Source organism: Coloeus monedula (genome assembly GCF_965178545.1).
Source record: "Coloeus monedula genome assembly, chromosome: 5".
NCBI classification, from domain to species: Eukaryota; Metazoa; Chordata; class Aves; order Passeriformes; family Corvidae; genus Coloeus; species Coloeus monedula.
The window spans coordinates 19323144-19347185 of record NC_138785.1 but is presented as its reverse complement, the minus strand read 5'-3'; the positions used below and the strand labels follow the sequence as shown (position 1 = coordinate 19347185).

Genomic DNA, 24042 nt, shown 5'->3' with positions numbered 1-24042 from the left:
GAAGAGAAAAGGAAAGAGATACATTATGACCAAACTAATCTAAACAGGAAGAATGTGGAGTATATTTATTAGCTTTTCTAAAAGTAATATCCAGCAGATAGAGGAATGTAGAGTGAGATTTCATACCTGGGGAACAGAAATGCAATCTGGAACACCAACATTACACTGTAAAGCCAAGACTGTGTTTCCTTCCAAAATCCGACACAAGGGAGTGAGGTCATCAGCAAGAGGAAAACAAGACTGATGAACAACCCTGCAGGTCTTGCCCTCTCTACACCTTATACTGCAACACTCCCAACCAAAGGATGAAACATCTAATGTAGCTGGTCCATATGACCTGCAGAATAATCACAGAGAGCTTGCCTTCCCCTAGAATGCTATATGGCAAGTCACAACATCCCTTCAATATCCTCGTCAGTATCAATGAGCTCCCTTTTTTGCAGGGAGGATTAGGATCAAGGATTAGCTCTTCTGGATAAAAAGAGAAAGTGTGTTCAAAAATTCTAAACAATTACAACTGAACCCTAAACTGAAGATTTGTTAATTTTTTTTTTTTTTTGTCTGTCAGTTCCCTTGCAAGGCTTACATGCCAAGCTTGCTATTTTTCTCACTCATCTTTTTGCAATTACACCGTTGCCTGAGCAGCCAGGAAGAGTGCAGGCAGTAGGCAATGTCCACTGCAAAGCACCTCTAGCAGGATAAGCATCAAACATGGCTGCATTAATCTGCTCTTGCAGACTAAGCCTTAGAGAGGCATGACCGGGTTTTTAAAAGCACTTAACTCCTTCTGTGTGCCTAGCTGAAAACATTCCGAGCTCTTAGATCAATTGCATGCTGCAGGAACACACAACAGAGTATGTCTATTTCCAGCAATTCCTTGGTACCAATTTTTAAGTCCAGGTCAATTAGGTTTGGGGTCTGGCAGACTGTGATGTTGGAAAAGCTCTGCCTTTAGGTACTGGGCTGCTAAGAAAACCTTGTCTCTGAACAATCTGATGGGGCAACTCCCTGAGAAACTGAACCAAATTTTGTTTGGATTTAAGCTAAAAGTATGGCTACAAGCAGTGCTGAAATTCTGTTTTCTGCTCCATCCCCACTTCAAAAACCTGCCCAAATGGCCCAGTGGGAGCATCCACTGGTCCAAAATTCAGGCCCACATAATGGATTCTTTCTCAACTAGAAAGACAAGTGAGTGAAGCCAGAGGTTTCTCTGCTTGATGTCCAGAGCATCACCCAGTTTGCCACGCTTTTTTAGAGCTGCCACATATCACCACAGAACTGTCTCCAGCACAGCACTGGGTGAAGACAGACATCAGGCTGCTGCTACATTTTAATTAATACATGAAAGAATTTATGTTTTAGAGCAAGAGATATTTGCATTTCTCATTTCTTTAAATGGAACTAACAAGGCACACACATAATAAAACCTAAAATCAAAGGAAAAAACCCTGTAACATTCATTTTCTCTTAGGCACCTTCAATTCAACATTATTGTAGCACATTGTCTTTGGAGCTTTATGCCTACACTTTTATAGACCAAATGCAATCACTGTTATTTTGCTTGAAAGAAAACCTGCAGGCTGTGAGAAGAAGGCTCTAATTGACTTATTTTGTTTTATGAAAAACTGTCTCCCCAAATTCTTTACGCAGTAAATTGAATTTTCAAACTGATGTTTATCATATGTGCAATTGTTACCAGAAACGAATTTTTAAAACAATGGCACTGGACAGACCACTCAGGCAGAGAGCTTGCCTGATGTGTTTAAAAATAATGGTTGCAGTAAAAATGTCAGTCCGAAGAGGAAGTAACAATTTTGTCTTCTCCTGCTAATTACACAGGTTTCAGAATTGTGTTAGGACAATCATTTATGGCTGGCATTAATCAGGAGTCATATAGCTGTAGGTCAGAGCAATTATGTGCATTTAGAAGCAAGTCCATCATTTCTGCATATGATTTTTCTTTGTTACTTAAGAACAGTTTTGCAGTGAATATATACTGTTGGTCTCCAATAAAAGCATATTTCTCCTTATTTTTAGATCCATTACACACACACAGTTCATTCTGGGAATGTCTGAAATTCAGCGTGGTGGGCTGTATTTAGAAACAGAAGTTGTTCTCAGTTTGGTGCTTTCTTACTGATCATTAACTACCACACAGCTGGCAATGAAATCAAGCCCTCAGTTGTCTTTTAAATGCAATAACACATAACTGGGTCAAATTATTGCTGTGAATCATCTTTAGCCACTTCTGCATCATATAATTTAATATGCATTTGTAGAAGAGCTGACACTACCACTCTCTCCTCATTCAATATTGGAAAATTTAATTGGCTACCTATTTGACTTCAGGCAAACACTGATATAAACCAGACAAACTCTCGCCTCTTGACCCTATTGATTGACCAAAGGCAAACACACCATTGGTACCACAAAAGCCATGTGAGCACTACGTTAGGCTAATTCTGCATTCCTGAGGGGGATCACATTTTGGGACTCTCAACTGGTGTGATGAGAAAAAGGTAAAAAAATAAAAAATACAGAAAAAAAAAATGAAGTTCAAGTTGACTGATAAATAGTAAATCTAGTGCTCTACAAGCCAGTATCCTCTTGCATGTTCCAGGAGAGCCTCTGCTCCTGAAAGGTGAGGCTGCCTGCAAAGAACAGCATTTGGGTTTAAGAGGCTGAAGCTCGTAAAGCCACAGTCAGAGCTGTGCAGGTATATTTATGGTAGAGCAAGCGGGAATGCGAGAAATGAAGTGGAAAGAATAAAAGGGGAGATGAGAGGTGAATTTTCAATAAAATCTCCCTGAATTCAGGCAGAGGGAAAGGAAAGTGATAAATAATCTCTCTGGAGACAGCTCTCATCTTGACACTACTTAATGGTATCCATACACCCAATTTCCATGGACTGTGATATCATGAGAAAGACTGCAAACCTTGAGTACCTGGGGCTGCTTCCCACACATCCTGAGTTCCAAAGAGACTGTCATCCTGCTCAGATTTATGCAGCCCACAAACCGCATGGCAAAGAGCGCCAACGTCACATTAAATGCAGTAACTCCGCGCTGGGCCAAAAGGATCACAGGAAGGATGATCACAAGCTGGAGCAAAGAAGAAGGGTGCATCTCTTGTGCATCTGCAAGCAGCACAATTTGGGTAGCAGGAGGTGCAACTCTTGCCAAGGTGGCCATCAGTACCTAAGTCTGCTTTTTCTTATCCTGAGCTCCAGAGCAAAAAAAAAAAAAAAAAAAATCCCTTAGGCCTTTCCTAACTGTCACCACACTCCCACACAGGACCCGTAAAGCATCAAATTCCACCTCAAAAAAAAGAAAAGATAGGCTTTTTCATTGGAAACTTTTTACATACAGATCTGGGCAAAACACAAGGAGTTTGTCCCACTGTCAGGAAAGGGGACTGCAGAATTCCTCTAGTTTAGCCTGATAAAAGTGACATAAAGTTGATTTCTTCCCATTAAAATAAATACCAAGAGTACTGCTTTAAAAACTTCTTGGTTAACTTTAGAGCTTTGTTTTGATTTATTTATTTTCTTTGCCTGAAGAGAGGGTTGTGCAAATGCTGCACTGTTAAGGGAAAGAAGTTCAAACTTTACATAAGGGCTTTTTGCCCAGTGTCTCTTGGCATGCTTCCTTGAGTTTGAGATTGCTTTGTATGGTGAAGTATTACAGAATAAGATAACACTGTGTTATCAAGGCACTAAGGAAGGGCTTTGCACTAAAGAAATTGAGCCAAAATTCCTTTTCAAGGAGAGCAGAGAGCGCATTTGAATAAGCACTAAATTCAGCAGGGGAATAACTAATATGATTGGTTTTAAAGACACAGAAATGAGTATTTTGCTGTGTTATGAATGTTAAGTGAGAACTTTAAAACACCAGAGGAAGAACATACACGCTTTCTACCCGCAGTTTCAGCCAAGATACTGTAGCAATTTCATAAATCAGAAAATAAACAAATTATTGTGATTCTATTTTTGAATGGCTACTATCACAAAATACCTTTGGCTCATTTGTGCTGGCAATGCATCTAGATGTATTCTGCATCGTAAACAGCAAACGTTTTTGTAGCAAATTTTGTAAAAGCAATGAAGATTTTTAAATGGACTTTTCTCCACCAAATTAAGCACCAATCCTGTAGATGCTTACAGAGTTTATTTGTTTCCAGATAAAGCATGTACATAGAATTTTATATCTATAGCAAAAATAGGCACAAGCTTAAGGGAATATAGTCTCCATGACTTTTGGTCCAGTTTCTAAGGACTGCTACAGTTCATCTGGATTGCACTTCAAGAGCCAGGCTTTTACCCCCAAAAACCTTTCACCTGCTGTATTTACGGCAATTATTTCAAGTTTTTAAAAGAAAGCAATGCAACAAATGGGATTGAAAGGAAAACTGAAGGAATACACAGTATTTTCTGCAAAGCCAGGTATCTGACAAAGCACTCATCAACATCATCATGATATACTTCAATCTCAGGTTACAGCCAGTTCCACTGCACAAACTTCTTGAAACTTCAAGTAAGAAGTTTTGCAGAAATTCCCTGTCCCAAGGACCCTTGGGAAAGGCTGATCGATAGCTGTGCTGCAAACACAAATTTCACCCTTGCCCAGACAGGTGCAGCTCCCAGCAAGCTGAGAAACAGCAGGATCCTCTTACACAGGAATTGATGTTTGCACACAGTTTTCCATCGTGCAATATTTCATGGTCTTCATTTTTTGGTTATTAAAATAGGATGTTATCCAACAAATGGAAGGGAAGACAAGGTCAGGGATTTGGTTCCCATCTCAGAAGTGGCAGCTAAAGCTGCTGAGCAACATGTGTTTCTTGTTTGAAACGTATCACTTATTCTTAAAACCAGTAATATATACCATCTGTTGTAGCCATTCATAATTGATAAGATTTGGGCTGTGTTTGACTGCAAAAACCCATTTCAACATGAGTATAGATGTTCAGATGAAGAAGTGCTGCAAAGCAATTTGTTTGAGCTTTCTTACCACACATTACACCAACAATGGCCAAATGTCTCCAGGCACACACATGGGGCTCTGGAAACCCCATTTATCATTTCACTGGGAAGCATCAGCATCTTCCCATGGCAAAAATGGTTTATTTTCAGTTGGAATGACCATCTAGTCCAACTGTTCAATCACTTAGGGCTGACCAAAACCCAAAGCACAGTATTAAGGGCATTGTCCACGTGCTTCTTTAAGATTGGCAGGCTTGGGGTATCAAACACCTCTCCAGGAAGCCTCCTCCAGTGCTGGACCTTCTCAGCAAAGAAATGCATCCTAATGTCAAGACTAAGCTTCCCCAGGCACAGTTTGAACCATTCCAATGTGTCCTATCACTGTATCCCAGGGAGCAGAGCTCAGCACCTCCCTCTAACACATCTTCCCCTCAGGAATTTGTAGAGAGCAACTAGTCTTGAACTCTTTTTCTCCAAACTGGACAAATCCAAAGTTCTCAGCTGCTCCTCACAGGACATGTCTTCCATCCCTTTCACTTTGTTGCCCTCCTTCGTATGCATTAGAGCACCTTAACATCCTTTTTAAATGGTGGGGTCCAGAAGTGCACACAGGACTCAAGGTGGAGGCTGCACCAATGCACAGCAGGATAACCACCTTTTTTGTTTGGCAGCTTATGCTGTGTTTGATGCACCCCAGGGATAGGGTTTGTCCTCTGGGCTGCCAGGGCACTCTCTGCTGGCTCACACTGAGCTGCTGTCAACCATCATCCCCAGATGCCCTTCTGCAGGGCTGCTACTCCCCCATATCAGGTAAAGAATCCAGCAGTTGTTCTTGTTAAATTTTGTCCCATTAATCATTGCCTGATGCTCCAATCTATCTGTGCTCCCTCTGCAACACCTCTCATCCCTCAAGAGAGTTAACAGCAACTCCTAATTTGGGATCAGCAAACTTGTTAATATCACATCCTGTATCCAGATCTTTGATCCACTAGGCAAATGACCTCGTCATAGAAGGATACACCAAATTATTTAAACAGGGATTTGTGAACCCAGGCTGTGCCTGACAATTGGACTATTCTTTAAATGCCTGACAATAGTACCCCACTATGATCATCTTCATAATTTTCCAGGAACTGAGGTTAGACTAACAGTCCTTTGGATAAATTGGAATAACATCGGCTACCTTCAAGTCAGCAGGGACTCCCCAGACATTTGGTAAATGATCAAGAGGGGCCTTGCCATAACATCTGCTAGTTCCATCACTACTCTGGGATGAATCCCACCAGGGACCATGGACTTGTCAACATTCGGCTGATGCAGCTGGTCCCTTACAATTTCACAAAAGGAAAGTCATTGCTCCCACACACTCATGGTCCTCCAATTGAAAGGACCAGGGCTCTCAAGGTCTGTCAGAATTATTAAAGACTTAGGGAAAAGAAAAATAACATTGAATGCCTCCACTTTTTCTTCATCTCCATTAGTGGGGTGATCACCTTCAACAAGTATCACTCCCAGTGTTTTCTTTAGACCTCCTCTTGGTATTAAAGTACCTTTAAAAAACCTCTTTGTATTATCTGCCACAACACTGTCCAGTTTCAACTCTAATTGAGATTTGGCCTTTCCTGTCTTCTCCCTGCACACCCAAACCCCAGCTCTGTGATCTTCCTCTTACTAAGGCAAAACATGAATGATTGTTTTTGTGTAGTTCAGAACTGGTTTGAGACTTGTTAGCCATTTAATTTTGTTTCTGAGACAAGATGGCAGAAGGGACCAGCCCTCTTTGACAAAGAAATGCTCTGTCCTTTTCACTGGAAATCTCTCCATATTATCATCACTGCACCACAGATTTCTCCCAAATGTGAAGGCTCAGGCTCACGCTGTTTAATAAGCAAGGCTGCACTGATTTAAATACTGTCCAGTTTCACTCTGTGCATCCAAATTCCCTCCAACTCAACAAGAAAACTCCCAAGTGTTTCAGCGGGCTCTCATCAAAGGCATGTACTGAAAAACAAGTACTACACCTCTATTAAGACTGTTAAAAAAAAAAAATCAGAAAAAAAGGTCCAAAACTTAAGACATTATTTTAACTTAAACATGACAATTGAATCAGGTCGTATTTTTAATGGATTCTATTTGAAACACTGACTTTTTGTTTTCAAAGTACCAGCCACAGAATGTAGATTTGTCACTTTATGGTAATTACTAATATCCTCCCACACCAGAGTCATCTGGAACATATTTAATTATTGACTTCATTGGAAATGTTCATGGCACATGCTCGCTCTTCTGAGTAAGTCTTTAAATGGACAAAGGCCTATTTGTTCCTTCTCCAAAACCCCAGACTCAGCACATAAAGGACCCCCCAAATTAGGCTTCTGCTAGTTGCATACACCATATATAAGATGCTAACACGCAAGCTGACATCCATCAAACCTTTAAGCACATGCCTGGCTGTGAGTGTCCCAGTGGTGCCAATGGGAAAAGCCCGAGTGAAGCCAGGGGTACAACTGTGCCTTATACAAACATCCACATGGTAAATTTATCCCTGCTCTACAGCTTGTGCCTCTGCATCTCATGCCCTGGTCAGCATCAGAGCTGGCTCAGGTGTGCCTGTGGGATAGGACCATCTTTTCTCTGCTACATTTTAGTAGCTGATGCCTTGATACCTTCAGCTCCATACTGATTACTGACTGAAACAGTCTTTCCTGTTTCAGGCACTGCCAAACCTGAGTATAAATACCCAAAGCAGCAGCAGGATACAAATGGGATTATACCGAAGCATGACTAATTTCAACGTGTGATAAGGAAAAGACCACCAGTAGAGCCACGGTATAATTTCATCCTAAGAGGGTCACTAGCCACTCCATTCTGCTCTCCCACACGAGGCTAGACTATGAAACTCATTTATCTTACAATTTCAATGTTTTGAGCCACATCTTACTAATAAAAAAATATCTCCATCACCATCTGTATATTGTTTCCGGATTTTTCTTCTCCTTAAAGTCAAATATTCAAACTCTGCATTTACTCCATGGACTTCACATTCCTGATACCCCTTCAGTTTTGCTGCAGAAACATGGAACCATCTTTTAGGGCTGCATTCAGAACAGCACTTAAATGCACGATTTGCTGCTTTAAATAGGAACATAGGTGGAATGACGCCAGAGTGTTTCCTATACGGACATTAAAGGCAGATTTCCAGGGAAGCTCAGCTTTCATTAGGGCACCTAAATATAATAGACTCATTTTCAAAATCCCAAGAGCACAATAGTTCCTGTTCTGTTTAGTAGAACCATTATATTGCAGATTTGAACATCTGAAGTTTTGGAAGCTTTCAGGTGCGTGAGTGTGCATCTGTGTGGTCCTGCAAGCCGTTTTAAGAGATGAAATGGAAAAATGTGAATTATTAATTTTTAAAGCAAAAAAAGGACAAGGCCCCGACGCTGCCTCTCCTGGGATAAAAAGAAAGGACTCGGCTGGATTACATGGTGACGTGCCAGCCCCAGCTGCACCATGTGTACTCCAGCAAAGGACAAGACAATAGTTTCACTCACAGACACCGTTCAACACACACAAGAGAGAAGAAAAAAAATAAAACAAACCAGAGTTAATGAGGTGCAGCTGAATAATACCTTCATAAAAGCAGAGAGAGAAACCAGGTAGACGTCATCTGCAAGGTAAATTAAAATTATACATCTCTGAGGATTATCAGTGAAAATTGAGATCTGGAAGGGAATTTGCTTTTGATATTGGAAGGGATAAATACCCACTGTAAATCTTTTTATGTGGGCCTGTAGAGCGGAACAGAGAAATTAAAGATAAATGAGATTAAGGCATTTTTTAAAACTACATTAGACATTTTTAAGTTACCCATGGAAGGAAAAAGGTCTTTGGAGGAGGAGATTAGTTTAGACCCTCAGCAATACATTCATCTGTGAAATCAATTGGAATAAATCTTTCCTAATCCGAATTGGTTGTCATTCCACTCCCCGCCCCCTCAATCCCCCCCTCAAAAAAAAAAGTCAGACACACCTCAAAAAACCCTTAAGAACATTTCTGCATAGGCTGGCAATTAGCCCAGGTAAATGACATGCCGTGACTATTTTTGGGTAAGAAACCTCTAGAAGTAAGTTGCAGGATTTTGTTTGGTGTTTTGTCTGTTTTTCAAAAGGATACCCTGGGGAGGGCCCCTTTGCCTTAGTCTTCCACAATTCCTCCCATTTTACTCCTCTTGGAAACAGAAGCTAACAAAAATCAAATGCTATGCAGTCTATGTTTGTCTCCTTTGCCAGAGGTTCGAGGTACATACAACTCCTGCGGTTTCCTGCAGGCCTATATTGTTAAAAGTTGACTGGAAATGTTGTTAAGAAGGAAAGTGGAGGAAATGAGGGAAAGAAGTAATACATTCAGATGCATTTGGCGCTCTTCCTGGGAGCCCTTTTAATATAAAGAAACTCAAAAAAGTTGTATTTTTAGATCTGTGAAGATGCATTTTCGTATTTCACACACTAAAGGGATTTGCCTTAATATACTCAAATTTCCCCCCTCCCTCCTCCTCCCTCATGTGCTAGAAGAAATGAACTTCAATCCTCAACTTAGCCACTGGATACACATACTCTGTTCTCCCTATTGGCCAGAATAAAACCCAATAAATGTATTTCATTTCTTTTGTGGATTTATAATAGCACCTGGCAAGGATGGTCTTAATCTCCTTACACTGCTTGCACCAATGAAAGAAACCTTTGCAATACTTCTTGGAAGAGAAATTAAAGGAAAATAGGAATAAACCCCAGAAATATAAATATTATTTCCATGAATATCTGTTATAAAACATATGAAATCCATATCAGCGTCTCCAGAGGGTACTTGGCATAATAGCACAATTTAAGCAAGAGGTTATTAAAGATGGGAAGGAATATATCCCTCTTAACGATGACAGAATTGTTCATAGACAACTGGGAAGTGTGGGGTCATGTTTAGACAGCAAACTGGTGGCAAATATCTAGAAGTCTCATGTCAGAAAAAAAAAACATGGCTTGGTACAAATGACCTAAAGCCAGTGGTTTTTTTCCCGTTGGTGCTCTAGAAAAGCGTTTGCAGGGGTCAGGCTGCTACGTTTTGTCAGCATCCTTATTAAGGTAGCACAAGTCTATTTCAGACACTACAGAGATGTCTTGCTCTTTAGATGTGGAACCATCAGCTGCCAAGGTGGGAGGACTGCAGCCTATGACTTTACTGAAGAATATCCCACATTTTCATTCTTCCTTCTGTGCAGTATTGGTTACAATTTCCTTTTTAGCTGAGACAATATCAGTTATTTACTATGCTAGAAATGGGTGTGACAAGGATGAATTTCTTGAAAAAACTAATGACTTCAGATATCCTCAGGTTACCAGGAACCTGACCCAAAGTTTGCTGACACTGAAAGAAAGTTTCTCTGCAATTTAATGACCTTCAATTCATACTCAAAGGCCGAAGGCAGTCAGGCAACAGAGTGAAAGATTTTAAGCACCTTTTAGTTTAAATGAGTAGACTAAAACCAAACCCATACAGTTTCTCACTAAAAATTCAGCTGCTGTGGGTCAGGATTGGAAAGGAATAAATAGTGCATAGAAGTCACACAAGGAATTAAGTTACCCCCTCATATTCATAATCTTCATAAAATAACTTACACTACGCATCACAGTTTTCCACCTTCCACTTCCATAATAAACCAATTATAGAGGCCCTCAGGAGAACTGACAGGGCTCTATATCAAGAAAAACAGCCTATGTGAGAAACACATAATAGACCTACACTACATTCTTTGACTTATTTAAAGTCTGGGTCTCCACACTGCAAATTTTCTGACTGAGGTGATGGTGGGGAGAGATGACAATTTTGTGTCTTGTGCTCTACCACAGAAACCTTTTTATATTCTTTCAAAAAAACTCCCAAACTTGTCCCAGCTCTATGAGCTTAAAAATATAATAAAAGTATCGATAAATGTGCAATCAAACATCCCATGATCATCTGAGAAGTTCACAGGTTGCCCAGGCTGCAACACACTCCAACTCCACTGCAGCATCACAGATCTAACAGAGCTGAGCACAACCCTGTGGTGACTTTTCCGATAAAGACAGCTTGTGCAACTCCCAAAACATATGGGAGCAAAACCTGTTGTTCATGGAGATTTCCAGAACCAATGCATGTAGTAAAGACAGAATGCATCAGTGCATGGAGGCATTTCAATACTTCAAGCCTGGGACTAGGGAGCGGTGAACTGGTTCAGGAGGTAATCAGCTAAACACTAAGAGAGCAAGAAAAAAAAAATTACTTTTCACACAAACGCTCAGGTGGAAGATGTGATGAAGTGTCCCATGCCCTGGAGGAAAGGACAGAGATGACAGGAGCCAGCAGGAGCTGGCTTTTCATAGAAGCATGCTGGAAATTAGAGAGGCAGCAGGTAGTGATGGCCTTCCTACTATGAAGATTACCTCACATTTATCTACCTTCTCCCCACAAGAAAATCCACACTGTTCCAGTATGCATTACCAACACACTGGAAACCACCTAATTTCCTTATTTTAAGCCAAACTCATCTCATATTCAAAAACTAACCATGTTGCTATTTATTTCACTGTGCCTTACAAAAATGTTCATTTCCCTTCGTATCAGGCTACTTCAAGTTTTGATATACCTTTATTTCCCTCTAGAAAGCTCTAGGATTTCCTCCCCTTTCTTGAACATTGTGCACACAACTGTGCAGATAGGTCAGCCTGCAGGTTTGCAAAGGCCCATAATATCAGGTTATTTTAACTAAGAGTGCTTTCCAACGGCCTGTTGTGTAGGTGCACTCTCCCCACAAACACACAGTAAAAGAAGACTGATAAGGGAATACGTTCTTTATTTCTGCCTCTGTGGATTAAAAAAACAAACCAAAAAACCAGCAAGCAAAGCTGGGAATTTTAGTGAATACAAAAAAGAGGCTTTTTTGACTGCAGTGCCCAAGAAATTGTACGCATTGGAAGAAAGGCAATTTGTCAGCAGGAGACAGAGATTCTTTGCTCAGAAATAATCATAATGAACAGTTAGGTCTGCTGTTGAGTTTATGGTTTGGGGGTTTTTTTGTTTGTTTTTTCTTTGGTTCTACTTATTCTTCGCAGCCCGTGCACACAAATAATGTATTTAACTAAATAAAACAAAGGAGGCCTGGCTTCAGGAGGGAATTCGCTCATTACTGGCCAAAATGCCAACAGTCAAGCTTAATCCCTCAGGAAAGTTTGCCATTCTCCCTGCTGGGCCTCGGGGGACCAAATTCTCTTGGGAAAAAACAAAAACAAAGCAAACATAAAAACCCAGGGCAAAAGAAAAGCAGAAAAGCCGCAAGTCCATTTGTTTAACAAAACACAGCACTGCTCTCAGTGGGCAAACACCACTTCTCAACCACTGAAGAAGGCGGCGAGAAAACACTGAGGGAAAGCCTAGAGGCCACATAATGGTCTTACAGCACTCCAGAAATAATTAAAAACTGTATTCTTGGGAAAAGTGGTCTCATTAAATTGTTTTCAGATTGCAATTTTGTCCCATCTTCTCCCCTCTCTTTCCCTTTCTGCCAGCAATCTTAGAGCAATGAAATATCAGTTTGCTTTCTAGTGCTTGTATTCTCTTAAAAATGTCATTATTCAATTATCTGTCTATTCACCGGCCCTAAGGTCCAGCAGAGCAGATATTGTGTGCCTTCATTTAATGTTTTTAAATGCACTTCAGTCCACTTGTGATACAATAAAACTTTATTGAATTCTGTTCCCACATCACACTTACCATCCCTCACTTTTATTGATATGTGAGCCCATCTACTCCTCTATCAGCAATAAAAAGAATATTTCTAGCAAGGCTGTGACCTTTCCTTCCATCACTACCGCAACTGGGAAATGTTATTTCAGGTTCCATGTTTAAAAAGAAAAGAAGTCCTAAGAAAAGAAAAAATGAAACATGCTCTGGTGGGTTTGGGTATTTTTCCCCTTTCCTCTTGTTAGTATTAAAGAAGAAAATTCTCTGCCAGCACCAGAGATACATGGTGCCTTCACAATATCAGGCCGTTTACCCAGAAGGGAAAGAAAGGACAATTCATCCTTCCCTGGAAGCCATGAGCATTCTTCCCTTGCAAGGAACATCCCCTTCAACAGATTTCCCCAATATTAAAAGCTGATGGAAGACTTGTGGCCTGGGTGTGAGGCAAGTTATCATCACAGTGGGATATGCCATGCCTGAGGCACCCTCCTGCTGCTGCCATCCTTTCCATCAATGCAGCAACGGGCTTGTCCTTTTTGAATCCACTTTGCCCTATCCTATAGCTTAAATTTTCCAATTTCCTGTTTGAAAAACAGACTGCTTCTGAAGGACAACAGTGCACAAGTAATTCTGTGACCTCCAAAACCTAGAACCTAAGGGAACTGGGAGCTCAGGAAAGACTCAAGGTAAATCTGACTCAGATACCTAAATCCTCTTTTCAACAGTGTGCTGGATCCTCGGGAGCCTGTAAGGTTGTCTCTACAGGGAAAAGAACAGAAAAAAGCATTCCAAAATACCTCTGGTGCTTTCAACTCACACCATTTTCAAAACCCAAGTAAAACTAAATGCAGCCAATCCCTAAATTTCAGGCAAAGCCAGCGGGCAATAGCTGCTTGCATGTTGGAATTGCCCCCTCTTCTGATCTGGAGTGCCACCCATGAAGGGCAGTGCCACTGCCATGTTCCATGGAGTACATGTGCTCAAGAGAGAAAAAGGAGCCTCCACTGGGTTGTTCACTTTGTTCCTCCTTCTCAGAAATACCTGCAGAACTACTAAAACACGGAATGGTTTGAGCTGTGAAGTGTCACGTACATACAGAGGCAGTATTAGCGTTAGCAAAACCAAAGTGTTGGCTTGGGTTTATCACGTTATTGCTAGAAAATCTGTCTGATTACAATGCCAACTAGCTCAGCAGCTCTCCCAGCACCACTGCTCCTGCAAAACTGGGCTCCCTTGCTGGCCACTGGTCTTACGTACAGCTTTGGATAAACCACTCATCTGGTTTCTGCACTGGCTCAGGAGTAAAACTGGAAGACCCTTAGCACATTATAAAGGTGACATAAGAAAAATTACACTCCTAGATGTACTGGCACCATGACAACAGGATTGTACAAGCACCAGAAGATGATAGTGAAGTGTTTCTGCAATGAGAGTGTTGACCTAGCTTTACAAAACCACCTCCACCGTTGCTGTTCCCATTATCCATTTAACTCTGCTCTGTAAAGGGAGAAGGGGAGAGGGAAGGAATGCAGTAGGAAACAACAGAGTACTGGATCAAGGGGACCCTCACCATGTCAGGTTTCTCATACTCACACACAGCACAAAACAGCTTAACGCAGTTTGAGTCACCTCTCCACAATGAGAGGTGTCCACAGCTGTGGCAATGGCAGACTGCAGGTTTGTGTAGTACGTATTCAATTGAAAACTGTGGACAAGCTCTCTTGGTCAGTAATTATTTAAGAAGACAGGAGTAGTAATTTAAGTATTTCAGAAGAAAAGGGGCAGTACCTAAAGGAGGTGTGAGAGAAATACATGCCACGTGCTAAGGCCTGCTTTGAGAAAGACAAAATTATTTGGATGATTTTTTCTGATACCAGAAAAATACAACAACTGATGCCACTGAAGCCTGACAAATTAGGCCTGCTATCTTTTTATCTGCTGATATCACCTGCTTTTCACTTGCTTTTCATCGTCAGAGGGCAACCTAAAAAGTCCCCATGTCCTGGAATGACTGTCCATTCTAGTAGAAGGCTGCTGCTACCACATAAAGCGACCACAGGATCAGGAACATGAGAAGAGGACTGCATAATCATCTCTCATCTTGTCCATGTGTTGAGAGTAACTGCAGCCTCATAAAACTCTCCTTGTCAGGGGTATCTCTAGCGAACACAGAGGAATGCGGTGTGTGGGGTAATGTAAAGGACATTTTACAATATATGAGCTACTGAAGTTAGAGGAGGTTTGGATTTCCCCCATCTGAGAGGGAAGGGGGATACTTTCCTGTTGAAAATGATATGACCTAGCAGTGGAAGAGTTAATAAATAAATAATAAAATCTCAAGAGAAGCAGACTAACGAATGGAGTTTTAAATCTTCCATATTTTTCCTTTGGGGGAGCATATACACTAGCACTATACTGAGTGCAAGTGCCTAAGGTCAGTCTTAACAACATCTGTTAAAGATGACTCCCAAACTCCCTCCTCTTGAGATGCACACACCCTCCCTTCTGCTGCTCAGCCAACACTTGGGTAAACCCACTCTCTGTCCATAAAGAATAATTTGAAACTGTAAGGAGTAACCCATCCAACCAGACAAAGGCAAGCTGGGATTGCACACAAGTACAACTGCCTGCTGAAATATTAATCCCTCTATTATGCAGCTGAGGTGTTCCTTTAGGAGATGGCCATATGGTAGACACCACCACTCACCTGAGGCTGGGTGCACAAGGGCTGAGGCACGTGGGTTCAGTGACAAGAACTGACCTCTGATAATAATAGAGCATAAAAGGAGGAACAGATTTCATCCACCAGGCATAGCTTTAGTCCAGCCCTGCCTTTGCTGACCTATTTGCCCAGAGCTGACACCTTCCCCATCACTTGGATGGCTTTCACTTATGGGACACTCATGGGGCCCAGGTGGGGAATACCTACAAAGTTTAACTGACCATTCTGAGGGAAGAAATAGAGGCAGTAACGAAGCCAGGCAGAGACTGAGGTAGGAGAAGAATAAAATGAAGCTCTAGGTTTCCCACTCCATGTCTGCAGATGAAGGGACATGGTTTGCCAGAACACAACTAATTTCACTGGTGCTACACTGAATAACAACACATGAAGATTTGACCCAAAATTTCCTAGGTAACACACAACAACCACCTCAGGAGACTGGATCCTATTTCATCATGTGTTCGCCCTTTGTCTTACCCCCTTAACTCCACTTGCAGAGGCACTATTTTGATTCATAAAGAAACAGAGAAACAGCCATCAAAGCTCCTAACTTAATTGCAAAGGCAGTGTGTCAGTTGTCATCCTTTTCCTCCCTGCATTCAGATCATTAAAAAATACCCAATTCCTACTGTATGTTTGGTACCGAGCAACCTCTCACAAGAGTTATTCTACATCTTGTACACAGGACCAATTAACACCTCAGGGTGTAATACTGACATATTGCCTTTCTCACAAGGCACCACTATTCCTCTTTGTTTTATGTTCAACAAAGGCTGTGGAGGGGTACCAAGCAATGACTATTGCTTTACCAGCCCAGGCTCTGGAGGCAACAGCACACCCTCATGCAAATCATAAATCACAAGGAAATACACCCTGCTGCGATAGGTTGAAACCAATCTTCCCTAACCCTTTCCCTGCACAGTGTTGCTTCTGAAATGAAAGGCCTCATTTAGAGTGGAACAGCTCCAAACTATAATTTGGACAATATTCTTCTTGATAGGGAAGACCCTAAGCCCTGATGTCAATCTTTCCGTAGGTTTAACAGCTCAACCCATAAAAAGTATTCCATCACTGCATCTAGAAGCTTCACATTTTTGTTTAGAAAAATCAAATATGGACACACTGAGCCCCCTGTCAGCAGAGTATCCCAGTCCCTCAGCAGAGAGGCGGTCTTGGAATTTCACAAAAGCCAAACACCACCCAGTCTTTCCAGCTGTGGCAGCCAGCAGGTGGCCGACTCCTGCATGAGGGCTGGGGACCACCCCAGGGGCTGTAAGCTCTCGCTTTCCCTCTGGACAGGGTGCCTGTCACTGCTCAGCCACATCTGCTCTCCTGCAGCCCATGCTTGAGGCAACAGAGAAGATGGTCTTAGTCCTTGAGCCACACTCTGGGTTTGAGCAAATTGACACCTCCTGCTGCTCTCTCAATACAACACTACAGGTTGAAAGCATCCATTCCAGCACCTGCTTTATTATTTTGAGAGCTGTGCTAGAAGCTTTGGCCTGCTCAAACAGAAAACCTGGAAATGGCACTGTTATTCACCACTCAGCTCTCTACAACTGCTAATAAAAAGTGCACTCCTCGTATCATCATTGTTATTTCCTTTTTCAGGTACGCCCTTTTTGGCAGTAGGGCCTTAACTGCAGGTAACAAATTTGGTTGCTACAGAAAACAAATTCTGAGGTACACTTAACGTTTTGTAGCTCTGAATTTCCCGTTTGGCACATATTGCTGCCATCTCAGATGACTGGCTTTCTACCCTCAAAAATTTACTCTAAATGGCTTGCCTGTAATTTCCCTTCACAACTTTGGAAGCTTATTAATTAGTATTTTTCTACCATCAAACATCAAATTACCCAAAACAATAGCTTCCTACCTCCTTGGTGATACAGTACTGTATTGAAGGCACTTATCAAATGCCACAATTACATGGATATAGGTCAGTCAAAGCACACTGCTGTATGATTACAAGCATAAACCTCTGTAAAGAGAAGCTGTAAGCTAGCAACAGTGCTTCACTCCTCTCGTCTGCTTTCTCTAATGGGGTTTCCCAAGTGTTTTCCAACAGGTGATATGTCACTGTTATGCTGTACAACACAGGGCATTATTAGGATATCCTTAACCTAGGCACAAACTTGGCACAGAGAACCATTTTTCAAATCTTATCAGCTCAGTCTCATATGATGCACGTGGTCTGCTTTACTCACCCTTGAGCAACAAGAGACAAGCTCAAGGCTGGCCGAATCTCCACAACAAATCTCTACTGAAAAAAACAAGTGCAAATATATGAAGATACATACTGTAAGGGACACACTCGTACTGCACTTCCAGGTACTTGTACGTCCCAGGGCACGGGTCTGGAAACACATCAGGGCCGGCAACAACTGCACACTGGGTCCGATTACTGCATCTGGAAAGCAATAAAGATGAGAGTCAGAGAACAGACCAGACAGAAGGACAGGTCAAGAAGCTGAGTGGCCCCTCCAGTACAAAAAAGGTGTAGGAGCCAGGACTTCATCATCAGCTGGGGCAGCTCAGCAGTGAGCATGCAGAGGCTGATGGCAAACATCTTCATCAGCTTATAACCGAAAGAGAAGAGGCATGGTGGCACCTCCCTTCCCCTCCAGGAGATATTTAATACCAGCATCCTCACCAAACAAAATGCAAGGACTAAACCAACAACTGTAGGGTATGCCCAGCCCCTCACCAGCTGCCATAAACAACAGTGGCAAAAAATGATCATTTTATGGTTTATAACACTTTTTATTAAGTGTTCCCACAAAACCAGTTATCTTGTATAATACTGCTTAAGCCAAAGCAAAGACTAAAACAGCAACACTTGAGTGGGGGGAAGAGGGGGGGCAATCACCAAATAAGCTGTCTAAAAACCAAAATAATGTTTTTCATGCAAGACCTGCTAGGGAAACTTCCCAGTCTGACCATTCACAAGACAACACCCATGCATTAAGCACAAATGGCTAAGTTTTATTCCATCATTCTGCCCGGCATGGCTGTATCTCCTGAAATGAGGTACTTTTTCCAAAAAAGCAAGCACTGTTCTCTGTGAAGAAGAAACACAGAAGGAAGTGAACCTGCCTGCTGCAGCAAGCTTCTTTCAGGTTAAGAGCACACACAGAGAGATTGGGTCCTGCAAGATGCTCTTCCTGAGGCACATATACAGGTCCATGGGTGACTGATTGACTTGTGCATGTGTAGAAACCCACATTTGCCTCTAATTTCATGGGACAACCACCCCTAATGTACAATTTTAATGTAATTTGGTGATGCAAAAGCATTTAGCAAACAGTGATTCTACAGAGAAAAGTCTTCCGCTTCTTTGTTTGCTTAAAGAAAAAAAGAAAAAGAGAGAGAAATGTAATTAGTCTTTGATTTTTCTGCTTTTGCATGCCATAAAGAGACCTCCTAAGGGCTAGACCACTGCATTTACTTCCTTTAGGATTCTGCCTCCTCTGATGTGAAACAGGACCCCTGACCCTCCTGATTTCTGGCAGAAGCTGTGACATCCAGCACAGAATTCATTTAGGTCTGCAGTGGAAATGCTTCGTCTTTACCTGAGGCTACAGTTTGTCAGCCTTAATGCGGATTTTATTTGAGCCTATAAATTAAAATTGATTCATTAGCGACTGCCTTAAGCTCCATAATTTCTTTAATTTTATGGAAAGATTAATAAGAGCTGATATGCTTGCTCATCAGGCTGTTTTGCTGGATACCAGATAATCCAGAGGGCTGGGAAATTCTCGTGTTTTCTAGCTGAAAGACAACAGTTATCACAGCAAGTGACTAGGTTTTATTATACACATAGTAAAAATTATTTTCTTAACAAAAAAGGTAACTGTCCTCACCCATGCTGGGATATCACAGGTAGCTTGGACCATGCCAGCGGGCAGTTTTCCAGGAGAGGCTTTGAACATCATCCAAAATTTCACTTTCAACTAAAATCCTTTACTGGGCTAAATGTGCCTTTCAAAAAGCAATCTCACTGGTCTAATCAATAGTCTTCCTGGCTGAAGGGACAGAACTGGCCACATTACATAGAATAACAGCAATGGATGAAAGATACCTGTCAAAACCATGAGTAAAGATCCACAATTATGAGGAATTGGAGGTGGGAGGAGGAACAAACACATTTAGGGTTCATCTGTGATGAAAGCATTTGCTTTGAATGATCAAGCATTTCCCTTGTGGGCCTTTTTTTAATGCAAGAACCTGGACACAAAAACCAGGAGTGAAAACAACCTAGAAAGTTGTCTGTGAACACCAGTTTTAACCTCCTCAAATGCATGCTGTCTTCTGCAGTATCACCGAAGAGACCAAAAGTATCATGATACAAGGGGCTGAAAGGGGAATTCGGGATGCATAGAAATGCAAAATCTTTTCACCCAACTCTAGGACATCTTGAAGCTCCCCCTACACATTCCTGGAATGGGGGATGGCAAAGCCTACCAAACACAGAAACTTGCAAAGAAGGTGAGATCAAATTACCAGTGCCAACTTGAGGAAGAAACACAGAAAACCTAATGAAAAACTCCCAAATAAAATCTCAAATACTATGTGGTGTCAGTACCTCACAAAATTAACTAAAAAAGGGCTCATATTAAAAAAAAAAAAAAAACAAACCCAAAAAACCAAAAAAACCAAAAAAACAAAACAAAACAACAACAACAACAACAACAACAAAAAAAAAAAACCCCAACCAACCAAAAAAATGCCAACATGAAAACCAGAAGAACTCAACCTCCTCTCTTTTTCACACTCCTTTCCTATGGGCAGCAAAACTGTGTCTGGTACTTGGCATTTTGAGCTTCCTTTTATCATCCCAGGGTGAAACATGCAGGTTTCTCTTTCCAGCACACTTAAGGGATGAGGGCAATTTACACAAAAAACCATAGGAAAAAACCTAATGCCTGTTCAATGAACTATTACTGTCAGACATCAGGCTATGCAAATTTTAAGGAGAGAAAGAGGTAAAAAACACTCATCATTAAAGCTCTGGTTGCTCTGCTTTTGCTCATATATTTGATCCCTTCCACAACAGCTTCTTGGTCCCTTCAGTTTTGTCATATTTCTTTCCAGACAGATTAAAGGCCCAGGTGACACCAAGTGACATGCAAGAAGTGACACAGGAAAGGAGATGTGTAAAAGATGATGAATCTGTAGCCTTGAAAATGACAGGGAGAAAAATCATAATGTATTCATGCCATACTCCATTGCCAGCAAACCAGGCCATGAGCCCTTCCTTGTAAATCACAGGATTTTACATGGAATCTTGGGATTTCTTGGCACCCAGGTCTTGGTAATACTTGCTTCAAACTCCTGCAAGTTATGAGGCTCAGTGCTGGGTACTCACCTTTCCAGTAAATGCAGCAAGGATCCTTTTTTATTTTATTTTTGGGGTTTTTTTCTGCCATGTCCTGTCTGCCATTGCCCACCCCACTCGCCTCCCCCTCATTTTTTTTCCATTTAATTTTTTACTTGTTTCTTGAAGGAAGATCTTTGCTAACTACTGGAAGTACAATTTGCTGTGAGAACCAGCAGTGCACCAGCTTGAGTATGAATCTGTCTGCTCTACTGGGCAATCACAGAAACACCACCCAGCTCCCTTAGCTATACAGTAGGAACAGCAGCTCTGCATCCCGCTGGATTCCTCTCCAATAGTGCAGGAACTGCTTGCATTGCTGGCTTTAGCACAACTGTACCCCAGAAAACTACAGTCACCTTTTTCACACCCATCTAGATCTCTTATTACTGCCTTTACACAAGCACCTCTTATTTCTAGCACTGATTCTTCATCAGCTCCTTCAAAGAAAACACCGTCTCCTTCCTCTGCACTGCCCTCATGCTTCAAAACTTTCCTAGGCAACCCCCTGGCCTCTTGAGCTATTTCCTCATTCTCCATATGCTCTGATGCCAAGCAAACAAGAGAACTGTGGGAGGAATCTGGGAATTTAGGGGACCAGATAGACAATTTTATGTGATTAAAAAAACAGCTTCCATTTTATTAGCTTGTCCAGCATTTTATAGGCAAATGTTCTGAAGACATAGGAGAATTAAAGTAGCCCCTCAAGTGGTTTTAGTTCACCTTGTTGCCATTTATCATGAAATCTGACAAGAAATTTATAGCCATCTTTTTTCTTGTGTCTGTGTGTTGGTTTGTTTTATTTTGCAGTCCTTATTTCTACCTGCCAGCATTCCCCTCTTCCTATTATTCCCGGAAGTGCAAGCACCTGAGCAAAGACACTGCTTCTCAAAGACCCTCTGCATGTCTTGGGCCACCTCCATGATTGCTGCTGGGATTTGTGGACACTTTCCCTGAACCAAGAGTGTCCACACAGCTCACTAAGATCAACCAAGAGACCAGAAACCAAAGCATAACCCAAGATCAGCATTTTCAGCCTGACTTGAGACACCGATTCCTTCATGTTCCTATATGCTCAGGAAAAGAGAATAGTCCAAACCCTCCTAAAAGTCAGTCCAAGGTGCTTGGCAGCCTTTAAGCATCCATCATCTCATAAACATAAGTTCATGTTATTCACATCTATGTTTTAGAGAGGAAAAATCGCCCTACTGGGAGAAGTGTAAATTGTTGCAGTCTCAAGATTTAAGAAAGAAAGAAAGAAAGAAAGAAAGAAAGAAAGAAAGAAAGAAAGAAAGAAAGAAAGAAAGAAAGAAAAGGTGGTGGTCCCTATGCATTCTTTCCAGCTGCATTTTTTCCTACTTGTTTAGACCCCCATTTTGTCTTTCCACTTGGATATGTGGAAAAGTATTTAACCTAGAAGCAAGGTGTCAATCCAGTGTAAAAAAATACACTGTAACAGAAAACATGGATTATTTTTATAGAACTTCTCCCAGTTCCAGTGGAAAACGACTTTCAGGAGTTTAAATGTGAAACAGGAATAATATTTCATATGGCTTTTGTTTTGCATTTATAACAGTGGGACTGAAGGAAAGATTTGAGTTCAGGATCAGCTGCAGGGCTCAGCTCTGCTTACAACTCTCTGTTCAGACTTTAACTTAAAACAACACCAAAACTTCATTTCCCTTCAGCAAACTTCCATTTCTTCTCCCTGGAAATATTTTTATGATTTTTAAGTGACAAGGTCATCTTGTGATAGCGAAGCAGTAATAATTTAGACATAAACAGCTGCTTATTCCTGCTGTGAGATCTTTACTTTTTTTTTTTTTTTCAATGCTTACATTGTTAATATATTTAGGAAGAGACAGAGAAAGGAAAAAAATAATAGCTTGGCAGTTTATTTTAGGGGCCTTTCCAGAAACTTTAATAGCATAGACATGTCAACAACATCAGCCTAGACATGTCTGGGGCAATATGTTTGCCAGAATGAAAATGCAAAGGCAGCACAAAATAAAAGATCAATCCCAAACAAAAAACCTTTCAGCATTAATCATTGCAGGTGCAATACCAGCAAGCCCTCCAGCTCCCCATCTAGGAGGGGACCATTTGGCCCAGACAATAAAAACAGGTGCCCAAACCACGGAGGCTGGCACCTGTCGTGCTCGGGACATCAGGAGAAGAGAAACCAGAATCCATGCACAGCTCCACAACAAGCCTAGAGGCTCAAACACTCATCTCATCCCAACACACCCTCCTTCTCCTCATCCTTCAGAGGTGAAGCAACAACTTCTGCAACACCAGAAGCTCCTGTGAACAGGGCACAGTGGAAACTACTACAAATGGGGAAGCCACCTGCCTCCTCTGAATCCACAGACTGTCAGGGTCCAAAGTAGGATCTTAAATGCCCTGAAGATTGGAAAAATTCACATCCATGAACTTAGATTTGTGCAGCACGTACTGAGCTGCCATAGCCGGCCCATGCTCTGCTAACACACCCTGCTCATAGCTGGTGCTACCCTCCACCTACAGCAGCTTCCAGCAAGGGATTCTCAATGCCCACATGTGCCAACCAAACCACTCACCTGTGATGATGAGCACTGGGTGCCAGAAAAACAAGGCACTCTTTTCTCACTGCCCTCAGCTGAAACACCTACTTTACACGGACTTCATTTTTTTCTGCAAAGACAAGGCAGCCATCATGTGCCCAGGCACGCTAATATAGCCGAGACATCAATATCTAAGCCTCTTTCTCAAGGTCTATTATGCTTTTCTAATGGTTTTACAGTAACAGACAGACTTAATTCATTATCCTTCATGGCAACGCTGCAAGACATCCTTTTCCTTCCCTGGAACACAAAAATCTCCTCTCTGGATGAGTGCTTTAAGAAAGAGGCTGTCACAGCAAATAAGTCAGCCAGGAGTGTGCTCTCCCTTGTCAATATATGATATTTCCAAACCAACCCTTTAGGAAGAGCCAAGAGAAAAAAAACAAAAAAAAATAATGCCCTGGAGAAAGTAAATAGGAAGCAAAGAGAAATTTCACTCAAAAGTGGAGTTCACGTGATGGGTTGCAAATAAGAGGGAAAGGAAAACAATAAAAAGCAAGCAGAAAAGGGAGGCAGTGGAGGGTGGGGGGGGGAGAATAGAACTGTAAGCCCCAAGAAAAGACTTTGGTTCAGCACATTTGCTTTT

The 24042-nt window shown here is 41.6% G+C and overlaps 1 protein-coding gene across 17 annotated transcripts in view; it reads right to left on the bottom strand.

Annotated features, from left to right (window-relative positions):
- Nucleotides 1–24042, bottom strand: part of ADGRL3 (adhesion G protein-coupled receptor L3) — a gene marked incomplete at both ends in the record, with an annotated part of 305662 nt that overhangs the window by 179654 nt on the left and 101966 nt on the right. For all 17 annotated transcript variants that reach the window (XM_082281579.1, XM_082281571.1, XM_082281570.1 and 14 more), the window contains one exon: nucleotides 17777–17886. In XM_082281579.1, coding sequence (XP_082137705.1) covers nucleotides 17777–17886 — 110 coding nt within the window. The remainder of the gene's footprint in view (nucleotides 1–17776; nucleotides 17887–24042) is intronic.